Consider the following 17,076-nt stretch of genomic DNA (forward strand, 5'->3'; position numbering starts at 1 on the left):
TCTACTAAATAACTTCAATAATATAAGGTAAAATATTATTACTTACTTTGCAACCATCCTGTGAAACATGACACAATCAAAACTTAATTTGAAGTATATTTTGCATGATGTCAAAATCTTGATAAAAATGTATTAATAATGGACAATCAATGCAAGGATCATTAGACTTTATCCAGACATAATATCAGCTATCCAACTATTTACTCTGAATAAAAAGTCTTTGTAACTAAAATTAGGAACTACTACCTAAAAAACTGACTGAATCTTGCTAGTAGTTAAAAATAAGAGCCAGGAACCATCTAAGCACTTCATGCGCACTACCTCATACACCTTCTCAACACTATGACTAGACACTTTCACTTGGAAATGGAGGCGCAAAGTAAAATAACTTACGAAAAATAACAATCTGAAAAAGTCAAGTTTGGAGTCCACATCTGTCTGACTACAGAATTACAGATCTAACCACTACACAGCAGTAACTTCATTTTTTATGTTAATTCCTTGATAGAAAAATAACTAAAGATTCATAATCTATATTCTAATTATATCAGACATTCTGCACACAAGCCAAAGCCTAGTTTCCCTTAAACAGTAATTCAAAGAAGTTTTTAGAAGATAGTTGTTGAGTATAGCTGCTAAAATTTGTGTCAAAAGCATTATTCAGGCCGACCCTGTGGCTCACTCGGGAGAGTGTGGCGCTGGGAGTGCAGTGACACTGGGAGCGCCGAGGCTGCGGGTTCGGATCCTATATAGGGATGGCCGGTGTGCTCACTGGCTGAGTGCGGTGCGGGCGACACCAAGCCAAGGGTTACGATTCCCTTACCGGTCACAAAAAAAAAAAAAAAAAAAAAGCATTATTCAAACTATAATACATATGAATCAAAGTGTTTCTGTGGCTTGTTTCCCTATTAAAATCTTCATTTGTATAAGGATGTAATCAAATCCCTATGTAGTATTTATCACTTCATTTGCCACTCCAAGAACACAGCCTTATCACTTCAGAGTTAGTTTTAAGTCAACATATGCAAGAAAATGGGATGGAAATGAGACAGGACTATGATTATTAAACTAGTCAGTGTTGTTAGCATCTTGAAAGACAAGCAGTAAGCAAAACACCTGTGACAAACCACAAAAATGGTCTATCAAGAAGGAGAAAATTAAATACAATCAATGCTATGTATTATAATTTAGTATTTACTGACCACTTTCCATATACCAGGAACTGAGCTAGATATTGGAACCATAGAGATGAAATAGTGAAACAAATGCTGCAATACAGACAGGCCATGGGCACCTAACTTGAGGGGAAATGGGGAGAAAATGCAAAGAAAAAAGTTTGAGAAGGCTTCCCATTGAAGTTAGTATTTGACCCAAGTCTTAAAGAATGAGTAGGAAATGAGACGGATTAAGACAGTGAAGGAACAAGATGAACAAAGGCACAGAAGCAAAAAAGCACAGTCTTAGAGAAATGAAAGAGTTTAACACGTAGGGCAAATGTTGGAGAATGAGGCTCAAGAGAAAAGTGAGAAGTTTTATAAAGGGTCTTCATGTGGGTGGATTTTATCTTGAAAGCCACTGAAGAAGGTTAAAAATGAAAGTGACATGAGACATAAAAGAAACAGTAATCTAGGTTTTAAAAAAATGAGGTCCTATTTTAAGAGAGTGGCCATGAAAATGGAGAGAATGGGACAGATATGAAAATGTTATGGAAATGGACACACAGAATGAGGGAAAGGGAAACATGTAGGAGGACTTGCAGGTTTCTACTATCATTAACTGAGTGGATGGTGATGCTATGACTGAAGAGATGAGGGCACTATGGTAATACCTCAAAGTGACAACTCCCATGCTTCAGGGATTAAGCAAAAGCCTTCAGGAGCAGGCAACATCTACTGTGGAACTTAGAAGATAAACAGAAATTAAGACAATGAATTGGAGTTTGAAAGCTGGTGGTGATCAGAGGGTGGTGAGAAGGAGCCAGATCAAAAGTACTTTATATGCCATATTAAGATGTTTGGACTCTATCATTCAAGTACTGGAGAGCTACGTTAGGTTTATAAGGAAGAAAATGAAAAGAATCATATACATATATTGGGGAAAATGACTGATTGCAGCATGAAAATTGATTGCAGGACTAGACCAAAAGTTGAAGGGGATGGGAGGTGGAATATAAACATAAACCCAAGTAAGAGACACTAGTAACCTGAGTTAGAATGGTCTCACTGGGGACTTACATAAAGGGTAAGCGGACAGATCTGAGATCTGGGATTGGGTATCTTTAGGGTTGGAATTAAAACTAATACATACTTTCTTTTAATACAACCACTCATCTACCCACAAATTCACCTGATTTTTTGTTTGTTTTTTCTAAAGCAATAAATTTACTAATTTACAAAAAAGTAAATCATTTGCTAAGTACAGTTCTTTTCTTTTTTAAACACAGACAAATGTTTTAACTGCAACTTACAACAGCTTTAGAAAAGTAGGAAAGGCTTGAAAAAGTAAGTCGATTTTGAGATGGACTTTGAAAGATAAGATTATTACCACCTACTCACTAACAGATTAAAAAAAAAATCAATGGAATCTATATCTAAAATGTTAAGGACGACAACCAGAATTCTGGCATTTGAGAGAAGAGTAGTATCATTCCCTATTAGAGAGAATGCAGTAAAGGGGCAAGGTATGCGTGTGCGTAGAGAGACTGAAATGGAAAAGATAACAGCAAATACAGGGTTTTGGTTTTGGGGGGTTTTTGTTTGTTTGTTTTTAGTAAATACAGTTTTGTACAGGCTCCTGTGAGGTTCCTGTGAGGCATTTAAGTACTGATATCAACTAGGCAGGGATATGACATTCAAGACTGATACAGAAGTACCTGATACGTAAGAAGGCTGGAGATGGTAGTTTGGATGTTAGCAGGATGTACATGATAACTGAAACCCTGAGAATGGATAGACTCAAGGAGAGTATGTAGACTGGGAAATAAAATGGCCTAAAACAGGCCCATAAAAAGCACCTACATTTTATAGATTGGTAAGTAAACAACATCCATAGAAGAGACTGAAAAGATGCAGCCACATAAATGAAAATTAGAACAGGGTATCTCAAAAACAAAGGTAAGAAAAAACTTTTTTTAGAAACAAGTCAACAATATTCAATGCTACCAAATGAGTTAAAGGCTCAAAGATTATGACATTCAGCATCAAAAAGATAGTTAATCTTTAAAAGAACAATTTCAGTTAAAAAAAAGGGAGAATAACAGGTGAGGCAGAAGAGTCTGTAAGCACAGGTAACTCTTTCAAGAAATCTAGTTATGAGGAAGACAGAGAACATAGAAATTACAGGGATTTTTAATTGAGAGAGTTTTTAAAAATTTTTGCTTACATATTTTTCTGAAAGGAAAGAACCAGTACAGAGCAACAGGTTGAAGATGTAAGACAAAGAAGGTATCAATAGAACAGTTCCCTCATGTAGTAGGGGGATGTGATTCAAGGCACAGATTAAATACTATCTTTCAACAGAGGAGAAAAGAATACGTCTACACACAACATCAGAGGGTATATATGTTTTCTAGTCACATTAATTTATATAAATTCTTCTCAAAAAGAAAAATTATGTAAGTTTGGATGTATCTGTACATTGAAATTTTAACAAATGTTCTCTGAGAAATGAAATCATGGTCTATATTATTTTATTATTCTCTTCCATATTTTCCAACTTTCCTACGATAAGCACATAAATTTTTTTAATGTCTTTGTCCCTTGAATTATAAAGAGTAATTCATTAACAGAAAATTTAGAAAACAAACAAAAAAAACAAAAAGGAAAAAACAATACCTATAACCCACCAATCAACTGCCTTCATAGGCTGAGAAAATGTATAAATGTCAGTTACATTACTTAAGTTAACATTCTCTGAGAAAACGGAACATTAAGGGCCAGCCCGTGGCCCACTTGGAAGAGTGTGGTGCTGACAACACCAAGTCAAGGGTGAAGATCACCTTACCAGTCATCTTTTTTTTAAAAAAAAGAAAATGGAACATTAATGGGAACACTGAATTGAAATAATCAAAACATACACTGACTCTTTAATTGATTCAGATATGGAAAAAAGAGTGGATTTCAGCCTCCTCTTAGCTAGCTAAGTCTCTGTTTTAAAAAAGAATTGCTAAGTCTCCACTTAAAAAGGTAGGGAAAAAAAAAGAAAAAGAAAAAGACACTAAAAAGAAAAGAATACAATCTTCCGTGTATACGAAAGAGAAAAAATCCTAAATTAAAAAAAGATAGAATTCAGATATTTGGGGCTTATTAATTTAGAGGTAAATTTTCAGTACTGACTTCCTTCCTGGCCATAACTATTTTTTGCTATTTAAGTATTTAATTATAAATAACATCCACTACTAATATTCATGCTCACTGGCAACAATTTTTTAAAAAGGGAAATTTTAAAACGGAGGCTTACAGTTGTGGTAAATTTGGTCTAACAAAGGGATCATTTTCTGCTCCATTGACTGCTTTGTTTTTTCTTTGTTTTGGTTCAGAATTGGTAGAGGGTGCCTGAGAATTATTAGCTGCGGGAGGTTTGCGTTTGGCTAGAAGTTTCCTTTGTCTCTCAATATCTTCTCTTTGCTGATTCACCCATTCTTGTTGCCTGTGTAAAAATAAACAAATAAAACAGTATTAACCTTCCATTACTTTTCACAGTTAAAGAATAAAAAAATACATTAAAAAACATGAAAAATCATATAAATTTGTAACCTTTTGGTCCCACTCTTGTGAACCAATTTGTACTCATCCTTCAGGTCTCATTTGAAACAATCATTTTTAAGTGATGTGTTCCCCAAACCCCTGGACTAGGGAAAAGTGTATTGTCATATAATCTCACGGTACCTTGTACCTCGCCACTTACTGGAATGTATCTGGTTGCCACTCATTGGAATTTATCTGATTAAACTACATCACCCCATAAGGACAGAGACCATATCTATTTTATAGCCTATCGCATCCCTAGTACTTAGCACGGTAATCAACACATAGCAGATGCTCAATAAATATCTACTGGATGACATAAATGAATAAACTAAAAAAAATCAAAAAGAACAGTTTATTATGAGGTGTTTTACATGCACCACATCACATCCATAGTATTTGCAGACAAGTTTACAAAAAGGCAAATAGGAATTTAATATGAAAAGTGTTATTTTCTAAATTTACCTCTGTTAAAAAGAAATTTGGGAAATGGGCAGTTGATAGTTTGAAATGAAATAAAAGTTGACCTTAATATAAAAAATTTAGGGTGAAAAAAGGACTTTAACAATTTAAGGAAAAGAAACAGAAAAAGCAAAAAAAATTATCATAGCTTCAAAAAATGGGCAATTAAGAAAATTATTAATGCTTCTAATTCAAGAACTTACAATTTTGCAAATAGCACACTAATTCTAAAAACTAATAGATATTATATCTATTACAAAAATATAAATTGGAGATTTAGCAGTCTGACTAGAGCATTAAGTAGGTAACAGTGACACCTTTTTAAACCCTTGCATCATATAATACCTTAAGCTTGTTTTAATAGTAGCCATGTTCCTTTTTAGGTTACCTCACCATGCCAAGAAACAATTTTAAAACCTTACATGGTTATGATATTTAGATTTTAAACCAAGCCAAACATTTCATTCCCACCCCCCTACTCCCACCATTGAAACCAGAACTACAGAGCTCCTACTCTGCTAATGCAGAATCGGCCTTACATGTGTTACTTCCCCTATGATAGGAGTAAAGAATCAAGGACCTAGGTAGAAGAGCAAAAGGACAGATAAAAATCTCAAGAAAACCAAACCACGAACAAAACTTTAGTTTTCATTTGAAAGTAGGAAAAAATAATTTCAATTATTAAGTAAACTTTAAAGCTAGTTTAGACTACAATCAAGACGCTATAAATGCAAATAAACAGCAATGACCCTAAAGATTAAAATCCTAATGGAAAGTAAAGAATTACTGGAATGATAGATAGCTAATACATGATTATTCAAAAAAAAAATACAGTGTAGAGATTATTAATATTAATTTTTATTTATTAATTTTCCATCTCATTCTCTAACCACTCTGGATTATATCACTGATTATAAACAGCTCAATATAAAATATGTATGTATAACAACACACAGTAGGTATTCAATAAATGCTTATTAGTCATAGTCAAGACATGCAAGTAAGTTTGTTTTCTGCAAGTTCAATGAGAAATTGTAACTACTGGCAGAATTTATATTTTAGACCATGTATATTAATTATTTAACCCTCTCTTTTATTCATTACAGGACAACTGCAGATCTGGGTTAAGTGGCAGGGGTTCTTGCTCATAAAACACTGAAAAATTATGGTCTCTGTCTCAAATCTATCTCCGGCTTCCTCCTCTCCACTTCTAATGTTAATATTTTAGCTCGAGCTTTAATCACCTTTCATCTGGGTATTTCTCCATCTTAACTGTCAACAATTTCTCCTCTTTGCAATATTATTTCCACACTACCATCAGCTATCATTCTACAACTCAATTCTGATCATACATACTACATATAAACCTGTAATAGCTCACATTATCCACAGAATTAAAACCCAAACTCTCTAGCATCAAAAGGACACTGTCCTTCACTGTGGTGTACCTGGCATAGCTGTGTTGAACAAAAGCTGAATAAATCTGCTGAGAGAGACAGCCATTCTGTGCCAAGACCCAGGAACCAGTGTTTGAAACAGCAATGTTGACGTAACACCATGTGAAATAAGGCTTTGCCTCCATTTCCTGAAACTGGATCGACTCTGGGAAAGCTAATGTAGATGCTAGCACTACTCTGGCTTTTCAGATTTTTACAAATTTTCCAGCCAAAAAAGGAGCAGCATAGCTCCTGACTCCTTACCACATAAATAGCCAACCTATCCTTACTTACTACCATCTGAACTCAAGAAAATATGGTAACAATGATATCTTTGTTTTACAGTTTAAAACACAAATGCTAAAGCCACATGTTCAATCAACTAACTTATAAGCTACTGTATGTGAGGCAAAGTAGAAAAGTTCTTTCCCTAGCAGGCAAGTGTTGAATATTAACACTTAAGAATTGAGGAATGGGAAAAAATAAGAAAAATTCCAGGAGACACACACACACACACACACAAATCTTCCAATGAAAATTAAGTTTTCAACAATTTTCCTTCCAAAATATCATCTATAAAGCTACAAAGTCAGTTTATTTTTTGGAAAGTCAGATTTAGAATAATTACACTCTATAGATGAATGCTAATTAATCAAGAAGGCGGCTAAAGCTAAAATTGTAATATTTCATGTTTAATGTTTCATATTCCTTTCAAATGCACTAAATTCTCTGATTTCAAAGAGTAGTAAGGAGATGAAGAACATAACTCCAAATTTAATCTTTTAAAGTAATGAGAACCCAAATACTAAATTTTTTTAAATGTAAAAATGACTAACTTCACAAGATTCTGAAATGCAAAACCATCCGTCCATTGCTCAGTAAATGAAGCGCCATGTCTAACTGTTGTAAAGTGCCCAAGGCGTAATCTATCTTGCATACTCTTCTCTCTGCTTGACAGTTTTTCTTGCGTACTCTGAAAAAAGGAGAAAAAAATCATCATCCAACTGGATTCACTTAAATTTTAAAAGCATGTAAGGCAAAGGGGCTAGTTAAAGAAAAGGGAAAATTTACTGAACTTTTAACTTACCTTTTCAATAAGAAGTTTCTTGCTCATTGATATGCACTTATTTAATCGTTCTTTGTATTTTTCAAGTAATTTTTGTTGTTCATCTATTTGCCGTCTGAGATCACAGTTAGCCTACAACATAAGCAGAAAATGCAAAAAGTCTAAAATTTGTGTTTATGAAGAGCTTAGGAGTATTTTAATGTTCCAAATAAATTATATATAGACAGGATTAATAACATTAGATATTTGAGTATGATACTTAAAAAACATACAAACAAAAAAACAAGCCTACTTTATGAGATAATACTGTTAAATGTTACTTAACTGTGTAGTGGAAAGTACGTGGAATTTGTATCCATACTCCACATGTTCAAATCCACAATCTAAGGTATATAACCTTAGAATTAAGTAAGTTATCTGAACATTAGTTCATTTCTCTTATTTCTAAATAGGGACAACACCATCTACTTCACTTAGTTTAACATAACTGAAATATGATATATAAAGTTTCTAACACTTAAAAATAAATGTTTTCTTCTATCTCATGTAACTAATAAAAAATTTTCTCCATTAAACTTGTGAATGACACTTAAGTTACCCATCCAATAATTGACAAAAAGATACCAATTCTATTCACTTTGCAGGCAGCCAAATGCTCAGGGAAGATGGCCTTTCCTTATCCTCAGGAGATGAGTCTGATTAGTCTAGTATAGTGGCAAGAGAATAACCTGGAGGGCTGGAGAAAACATAGATTGCTAGGACCCACCCTCCCGAGTTTCTGAGTCAGTAGGTCTAGGGAACAGCTGAAATTTTCCATTTCTAACAAGTCCTCCAGTAACACTGATGCTTCTGGTCTGGGGATCATACTTGGGGAGCCACAGGTCCAGACCAGTCATGGTGGAAGCCAAAAGACAATGGCTTAATATCTTGAAAGTGCTGGGAGGCAATAACTGCTAACCTAAATTTATAAACCCAATAAAATTGTTTTTCAAGGGAGAGGAAATGAAATTCAGCACCAACAGACCCTCATTATTAGGTTCAACTCAAACAAAACGCCAACAAAATGTGTGTGTATGTGTGTAACCTGAAAAACTAATTCTAAAATTTCTCCAAGACTGGAGCCAGGTAAAGCTGAACCCAGAAGCAACTAGGCAAGCTGCCACCACTGCCCCAGGCCCCATCAGGCTCCTGAGGCATGGAGCTGGGGGAAGCCAAACACAGCCACAACCAGCTAAAGAGCACACCAAAAACACCATTTGCACATGGGTAGCCCACCAAAGCCACTGCAATTGCCAAGGCTTCCACAAAAGGGGCTATAGTTTCCATAGCAGCAGTCACAGCCACCATGCAGATGGCACACCAGACTCTCAACTGCACTGACACAAGGAGAGGCACCACCGGAGACCAAAAAGAAAAGAGGAAGAAAAAAAAATGTCCTCTTTCTCCACAAAGCACACTCCAGAGTAACAGAAAAAGCATCTGATTTACAGTAATAGGGGAGAACTTGATCACACCTGTCTCAGTACAGGACAGATCATCTGGACAACAAATCAACAGAGGAACAGTTAATCTACCAGATGGAGAGAACAAATCTATGGTTATTACAGGGGGGAGGGGGGATGAGGGGGGTAAAAGGAGAAGGGAAGATGATGGAGGAAGGAGGAAGGGGAGAGATTGGATAAGGGGCATAAAGAATAAGTATGATTTGTAACAATGAATATGCTAAAAAAAAAAATTAAAAAATAAAATTTCTCTAAGAATACAAAGGTCCATTAATGGCCAAAATGAAGGAGGGAGTATTTATTTGTTCAACTATATATCAGGGTGTAATTATGATCAGCAAAAACCCCTTCTTCCTTAATAATGGAAATCCCGTGTTTTCAATTCTGGATTGATATATACCCAGCTAGAAGAACACATTTCCCAGCTTCCCTTGCAGCTAAGGATGGTCAATGAGAAGTAAGCAGAGGTTGTTCAATGGGATGTGTTCCAGAAGGCTGCACACAGAATTGTTGCACTTTTTGTTCTTCCCCTTCTCTTCCTGCTTTCTGCTGAGGACACAGATATCATAACTGTGACTCTAATACATATTTTGGACCATGATGCAACCTTCAAGATGAAAGCCATGCACTAAGGATGGGAAAGGAGTCAAAATGAGGGAGCCAATGTCCCATATGACACTGTGGAGCAACCATACTGGGCTGTCCATTTCTCATCTTCTCAAAAAATAAACTTCTTTCTCATTTAAAGTGGTGGTGTTTATTGGTCAGCCACCAAAAACCAAAACAAAACAAATATGAAGTACTATTGTTTATGCTCTCTGTAACTAACAGCCAAAGACAGCTGTTAAATGATAAAAGATGGTACAGAACCTACCAGTGTAGAAATACACAAATAGAACATAATACACAACATAGAAATAGATCCACTTGTATATGGAAACAAGACTTTATGATAGAGCTGGCAGTATAAGAATGGACTTTTAAGTTGGCCTGCTAGCTCAGTTGATTAGACGACAGCCTTGTAACACCAAGGTCAAGGGTTTGGTTCTCCATACCAGTCAGCCACCGAAGGAAATAAAAAATGGACTTTTAATTAAATGGGGCTGGAAAATTGGTTATCCACATAGAAAGAAGTTAAAATTAAACCCTACTTCATGCCACACCCAAAAACCAATTCCAAAGAGACTGACTTATATCGAAAGACCAGACTATAAAACTTTTAAAAGAACATAGAGAAAAGCATCTTTATAATCTTAGAGTTAAAAGAATTAGTTCTTTTGGTATATCTTTGATAATAATTTAGTAAAAGCAAAACATAAACTACAAACTAAAAGACATATTAAATTATATAGAAATTAAAAATAAATCTAATTATCAAAAGACAGCATAAAGAAATGAAAAAACAACTAGCAAACTGGAAGAAGATCAACACACATGACCAACAAAAACTGGCATCGATAAGAAAAAGACAAACAACCCAATAAGAAAAGTGGGCAAAAAACACAACCAGTTATTTCACAGAAGAAACACAAACGGTTAATGAATATTTTAAAAGACACTCAAAACCAATTAGTAAATAAGGAATGCATAATAAAGCCAGGACATCATGTTACATCTGTCAGATCAGCCAAAAAGAAACAATTTTTAAAAATATCTTCTTATACCAAGCCTTAGCAAGGATAATGAACAACAGGATTCTTTTTGGCCCACTGCAGCTGGGAGTACAAATTGATCCAACCACTTTAGGAAAAATGTGGTACCGTATTATAAAGTAAAGTGGAAGATGTGCATGCCCTGTACAATGGCCATGTCTTTCATAAGCATATACTATAGAGAAATTCTTGCATATGTGCTCTAGAAGACATGTACAAGAATGTTAGCAGAACCATTTACATTAGAAAAAGTGGAAACAAAATGTCAACTAAAAGCAGAAAAACACATAAATTATGGTATATTCATATACCACATAGCTGTGAAATGAACAAACTGCATTTATACCTATATGTGGATGACTCTCCCATATATAATGTTCAGTGAAAACAAGCAGATCAAAAGGGTCCATATAGGATAATTTCACTTAAAGTTCAAAAACAAACAAAATATTGTTAAGAATGTGTACACATATTTAACACAGCCATAAAGAAATACAGAGGCATGATAAATATAAAACTTAGAATAGTGGCTAACAGTAAAGGGATGAGTGTGTAAATGCATGGGATCAGGAAAGACATACTGAATGTTTCAAAGGTACTAGTAAAAGTATGATAACAGGTGTTGGTTTTATTGAGTTTCCATACCAAAAGGTCTCAATGCTGACTTAAATTAGAATAGTCCAGAGGAGCTTTTAAAACTACCAGTGCCCAAGCCCTACAACACATCAATTTGATTAGAACACTTCACAGTGGAGCTCAGGCAATAGTACTTCCAACTTTTCCATCCTGTGATTCCAATGAGCAGCAAGGGGTAAGAACTACTGCTTTATATCTCACTCACATTGTAAGTACACTTTTAGATGTATTTTTTAATAAAGTTATTATTAAAAATACCACAGGATTGTAGCAGTCACTTCACCCTGTTTAGTATGAGATGTCAGTTAGGCATATAACAAAATCAATTAACTTTAAACTAACATGAAATAGGTATCTCCCCTATGATAGATGTCATATAAAAATAAATTTTACACACATACACACAAAAAAAAAACTGGTGGGGGGGAAGAAGATATAACAACCACAATTACTTGAAGTTGATATGACAAGCAAATGGAAAGGACATTGTTGTGGGGGGGAGGAAGGAGAGGGAGGAGGGAGGGAGGTTTTGGTAAGGGGCAACTATAATCAACCACAATGTATATCGACAAAATAGAAGTTAAAAAAAAAAAAAAAAAAACTGGAAAAATAAATAAATAAATAAATAAATAAATAAATAAATAAATAAATAAATAAATAAATAAATAAAAAAAAATTTTATAAGCTTCTATTTCTCCAACTGTTTCTCAATTCACATTTGAAGAGCTAATAACATATTTTTATTCTAAAGTTGGTAATTTCAGTCATGTATTTACACTACCAGAAAAAGCTTAATTTTTTCCAGCTATAGAATTTTCTTTATAATGCTAAGTATTTTCTCAACAGTTTCACTGTTGCTAAATAATCGACTCAATTTTTTCCCCTCCGTGACTTACTACTTACCCTGAGCAAATCATCTATACGACCTTCCTTCTTTTCCAGGTCCTGGTTTTTATTAGTTTCTAATGCTGCTAATTTGAGCATTGTGAGATCAGTCTAAATGAAAGAAAGCTATTTTATTATCTCCATTATATATATTATTGCATGCAAATATAAAACTAGACTTTTACTGACTTCAAAAAAACATGGAAAAATACATGAATCTGTGTGTATGTAAAGAGTATCCCAAAAAGTCTTAGTGCACTTTTAAGCTTTATTAATTTCAGGAGTATAAATGCTACAAACTCACAAAGAAATATGTTAACAGATTAATTATTTAGAGTATTGATGTTCCTCATTAAAAATGAATATATCCACTGTTTTGTGCTATATATCACTTAGTTGATTTTAAGTCTGCAAAACCTTTTTTAAATTATTTTTTCAATTGACAAGTAAAAATTACACATATTTATGGTGTACAACATGATATTCTGATATACTGTGGAATGGCTAAATCAAGCTACTTCACACATACTTACCATTTTTTTTTTTTTGGTGTGCTGAGAACACTTAAAATCTACTCTCAGCAATTTTTATATGTATATATGATATATAGTTATTAACTGTATTCACCATGATGTACAATAGATCCTTTGAACTTATTCCTCCTAACTAAAATTTTGTGTCCTATGACAAACATCTCATACAGCAAAACCTTTCATAAACTGGTCATTCACTGAAAGGAATGTACTCATAATCCTAGCCTCAGGATCATCCAAAGAAAGAGGGTTTGATGCACAGTTTGAACACGGCCCCACAAATAAAGTCTAATAGAAATAAATAAAGGAGCGGAGGTGGTCAAGCAACAGGATCTACTCTCCAAATCCCCAGTCTGAGAAAGTGTTATCCAGAAACTGTCGCATGTAAAAAATTAAAATGAAAAAACCAAGTACTCAAAATTCATGAAATAAGTGTAAAAAGTACCCAAATAATTCAATTTTCAAACCGTTTTTTGAATTTGCTGCATATATGTATATACATAAATACAGACACACAAATGAACTACTTTAATGTCCACTTATAACAAGTATAGCAGCCTCACAAAGACATCAGTTATGTGCAAGCGGTCTTCAACATTATAAATGTTCTGATTATTTGATTTGCTAAACACATGTACATATTTGCCAGTGTGTAATAAAGGACAAGCTGATAGTATATTGAGTGTTTCAATTTCTTACCCCCTCTTCTACAAATTTTGGTTTTTGTTTTTTCAGTAAATTAGCTTTCTTGACATAAGGTGATCACTGGTTTCTTAGAAGTCATAGAAGAGAAATTAATTATTATTTACCTGAGTAATTTTAAAAGATAACTGCTTTGGTTGTACAACAGGGTGGTCCCCAAAAGCTAATGCAGTAGGAGAAGGGCTGTTCGGTCGAACCTAAAAATATATATATTAAAAATTTTGTCTTAGCAAGAAAAAAAAAAGTAGGTTTCTACTTAGCAATAACTACTTCACATTTCTGAAGAAATTTTTACTTTCTGAAAAAGTTTTTATCGGGGTAATATCTAAATTGAAACATAACTGACTTTTAAAAACTTTTAATCATTTATCCAACAAGCATTCATTAAGTACCCTCCTACATAAGACCCAGTGAGAGATACAACCATTCCCTGCCTTCAAGGAGCTTAATCTTAATGCTTTTGTATTGTTAAACAAAAAAAGGACAAATAAATTATTCTGAAACAAAAATATTAAAAACAGACTACAATGTTTCAAAAAGTAAAAATAAAAATATCTTAATACAGAATTCTTAGTACTTGGGACAATAATTCACGCCCATATGTAGTTTATTATCAATTCATTAACAAGTTTCATGGTTTAATGTGGTCACTAGTATAAATATACACTAACTGAAAACAGCAGGTGACAAGAATATATCAACTACAACTCTTTACTTATAGTTACTGTTGAGTCTTTGTACACAAGTACTTCATACATGGCAATGTGATGAGTCCCAAGGTATAAAATGAGCATGACATAATGAAGTATGATTACAGATAAGGACTAGAAGGGACACAGGACATAAAAACAGCATACTTGAATAAATAAGTGAAATTCTGATTTTTAAAAATCTTTAATTCATCTTTAATTCCTGAAAACCAATACTGTTTTTCTGGCTGGACACTAAACTTCCACAAAATCAAAGTAAATAAAAAATGAAATCCAATATGCAAAACAACGCATACAAAAGAACTATATCCTTGTGAGTTGAAGGAGGGTTAAAACAAAAAAAGAGGGCAGCAGGGAACTACATCTTAAAATGTTAGAAACAAACCAAAATGTTTTAAGATAAATGTTAGTTCCAAGATCCTCCTCCTATGCTGAACTGGACAGCCTGCCTTTTTCTTAAGAATTCCCAGAAAGAAATTATGCTATCATTTTAGTGGTTAAGAAATTTAATTAATAAGAAAGTTAGAAATTAGAAATTAATAACTGAATGTGGACTGGTACAAGAGTATTCATTTTAGTCCCACAGGCTCAACAGAATTCCTTTACAGAAACAATACTTCTTCGATATAATTAATTCAGAAAATCTTTAAGGAGTTCACTTTCAGAAATAAAGTTCTAACAGCATCAGATCATTAAAAAGGATTCAACTCACCTCACAAAAATTATTTTTTAAAATGATAAACACTAGTTCTCAATAAAAACAACAAATTATAAAAGTTTTCCAGCAACCTGTTACACAAAGACTATACATGAAAAACTTGAAAGATAAAAACTTACAGAGGAGGAAGGAGTGGAATGTGAATGTGAATTTTGAGGAGAACGGATTGCAGGAGGTATGCCTCTTACTGGACTTGAACCATTCCCACCTTGGTACTGAGAAAAAGAAAAAGGAAATATCACTATTTATTAAAGCAGGTTTACATAGCTGTTATTTTAGACATGGCATTAAGAATTAATTTAAATATATCTAACTTTAAATTAAACCAAGTAGTTACTTAAATGGGTCCAGAAAAAGCAAAACTAAGGTTACAGCCAAGTCCTAAAAGACTAACAAGAGACCACTCATCATAAGAACATGACAAGACTATGTCTTATAAAGATCCTTATTACTCTACATTCTGACTACAATTAATTATGGTCAACTCAAAGACAAATAAATTCCCTCAAAGCAATGGACACATTTTGTTTTCCCCCCAAATCTCAGCACAGTTCTCCTATAAATGTTTCTTGAACCGATATGGTCCCTAGTTCCAAGAAACTTAAAAATGTTTACATACAGATGTTAGTGAACATAATCAACCATCTTAAAATAGAACCATTATTCTCAAGATCTGTTAAATATCCAAATGTTCATGGCTTTCTATAGGAGAACTATATACAACAAGTCCCTTCTCTCTAACAGCACAAAATCTTCAAAAAATCAGTTCTCACAAAGCACATGACCCAGCTGCATATGAAGAGAAGCCAATTAATCTGTTCCATAGCTACCGTTTCTACTATCTCATGTTTCTGTACCAAGGATGGGAGAAGAAGAAAATTTGCTGCTACCTCTGGGGGTATAGTTTATTGTCCACTTCATCACTTTTTGTTTAATTACTCACTTAACTTTAACATGAACTGCTAAGATGGGGACTTCTTAGTGTATTCATTGAACAATTTCCCACAACCTAGGAATTCCATCTCATTTATTTTATCTATAAGTGCCTAGCATAACGCCTGGCACACAGTAGGCATTGAAGAGACATTTGTTTATTTGAACTAATCCTTCCTTTGGCAAAGGTTCTTAATGATATTAACAATGAGTGACTGATCTCAACTAAAAAACATTGGTATCTCCTGGTCAGCAACAGTTTTACTTTAGATTCTGTAAACCCAAGAAAGCAAGCTTGGAGGATTAAAAAAAATTTTTTTTAATTCAGCCCTTCCCCTAATCAGCCAATTCTGCTTTCACTCTCAAGTAAATATAAACGTTTTCAATGGAGTAGATTGTGTTTGTTGTTTAAATAACATTAGGACTGGCCAGTTAGCTCAGTTTGATTAGAGAGCAACTTCATAACACCAAGGTCAGAGATTTGGATCTCTGTACTGGCCAGCTGCCAAAAGAAATAAATGAATGAACAAACAAACAATCTAATGTTTTCTAAAGTAAAAGTGGTAGCCAAAAGTGGTTCTATGTAGAAACAAGGAAACGGCAGATTTGTTAAGAGCCCAAATTTACCACTCTTTATTGTTTTCAGGGACTCTTAAATTCACATCTCTATCAATTATTTAATCCCTATCCACAGGGCTCAACTGGTGCTGCAGTATGATTAAACCTATTCTATTAGCAGAGATGATTCTGAACTAGAGGGCTGGTAGACTTCAAGTTCTGCTCTTTGCTCTTGCATTTAGAATTTGCCTTTACATAGGCTACTTTACATCTCTGGTCCTCTGTTTCATTGTCTGTGAGACAGAAACACTAATGACTACTTGGCCTAACTACTTTGTTATAAGCAAATACGTGAGAAAGTACTTTGAAAATTATGATGTGCCATACCAATATAAAAGTAAATTTTAATGTTCTTAGGAAGAAAGATACCACAAAGTACTAAAGCTCTGCTCTAATCAAGTAGATAATCAAAAGTTAACCTTGTTCTTCAAAGTAATCATTTCAGCTCACAGCAGAATCATATTGAATTAGGAATTGC

At 33.9% G+C, this 17,076-nt stretch overlaps 1 protein-coding gene across 2 annotated transcripts in view; it reads right to left on the bottom strand.

Moving 5' to 3' along the window:
- TLK1 (tousled like kinase 1) overlaps positions 1 to 17,076 on the bottom strand; it is a 130,214-nt gene that overhangs the window by 29,348 nt on the left and 83,790 nt on the right. For both annotated transcript variants that reach the window (XM_063089928.1, XM_063089933.1), the window contains 6 exons: positions 15,167 to 15,262; positions 13,727 to 13,816; positions 12,403 to 12,495; positions 7,731 to 7,841; positions 7,480 to 7,616; positions 4,459 to 4,647 (listed from right to left, as the gene is read on the bottom strand). In XM_063089928.1, coding sequence (XP_062945998.1) covers positions 4,459 to 4,647; positions 7,480 to 7,616; positions 7,731 to 7,841; positions 12,403 to 12,495; positions 13,727 to 13,816; positions 15,167 to 15,262 — 716 coding nt within the window. The remainder of the gene's footprint in view (positions 1 to 4,458; positions 4,648 to 7,479; positions 7,617 to 7,730; positions 7,842 to 12,402; positions 12,496 to 13,726; positions 13,817 to 15,166; positions 15,263 to 17,076) is intronic.

The sequence above is a fragment of the Cynocephalus volans genome, chromosome 1, assembly GCF_027409185.1.
Source record: "Cynocephalus volans isolate mCynVol1 chromosome 1, mCynVol1.pri, whole genome shotgun sequence".
NCBI lineage: Eukaryota > Metazoa > Chordata > Mammalia > Dermoptera > Cynocephalidae > Cynocephalus > Cynocephalus volans.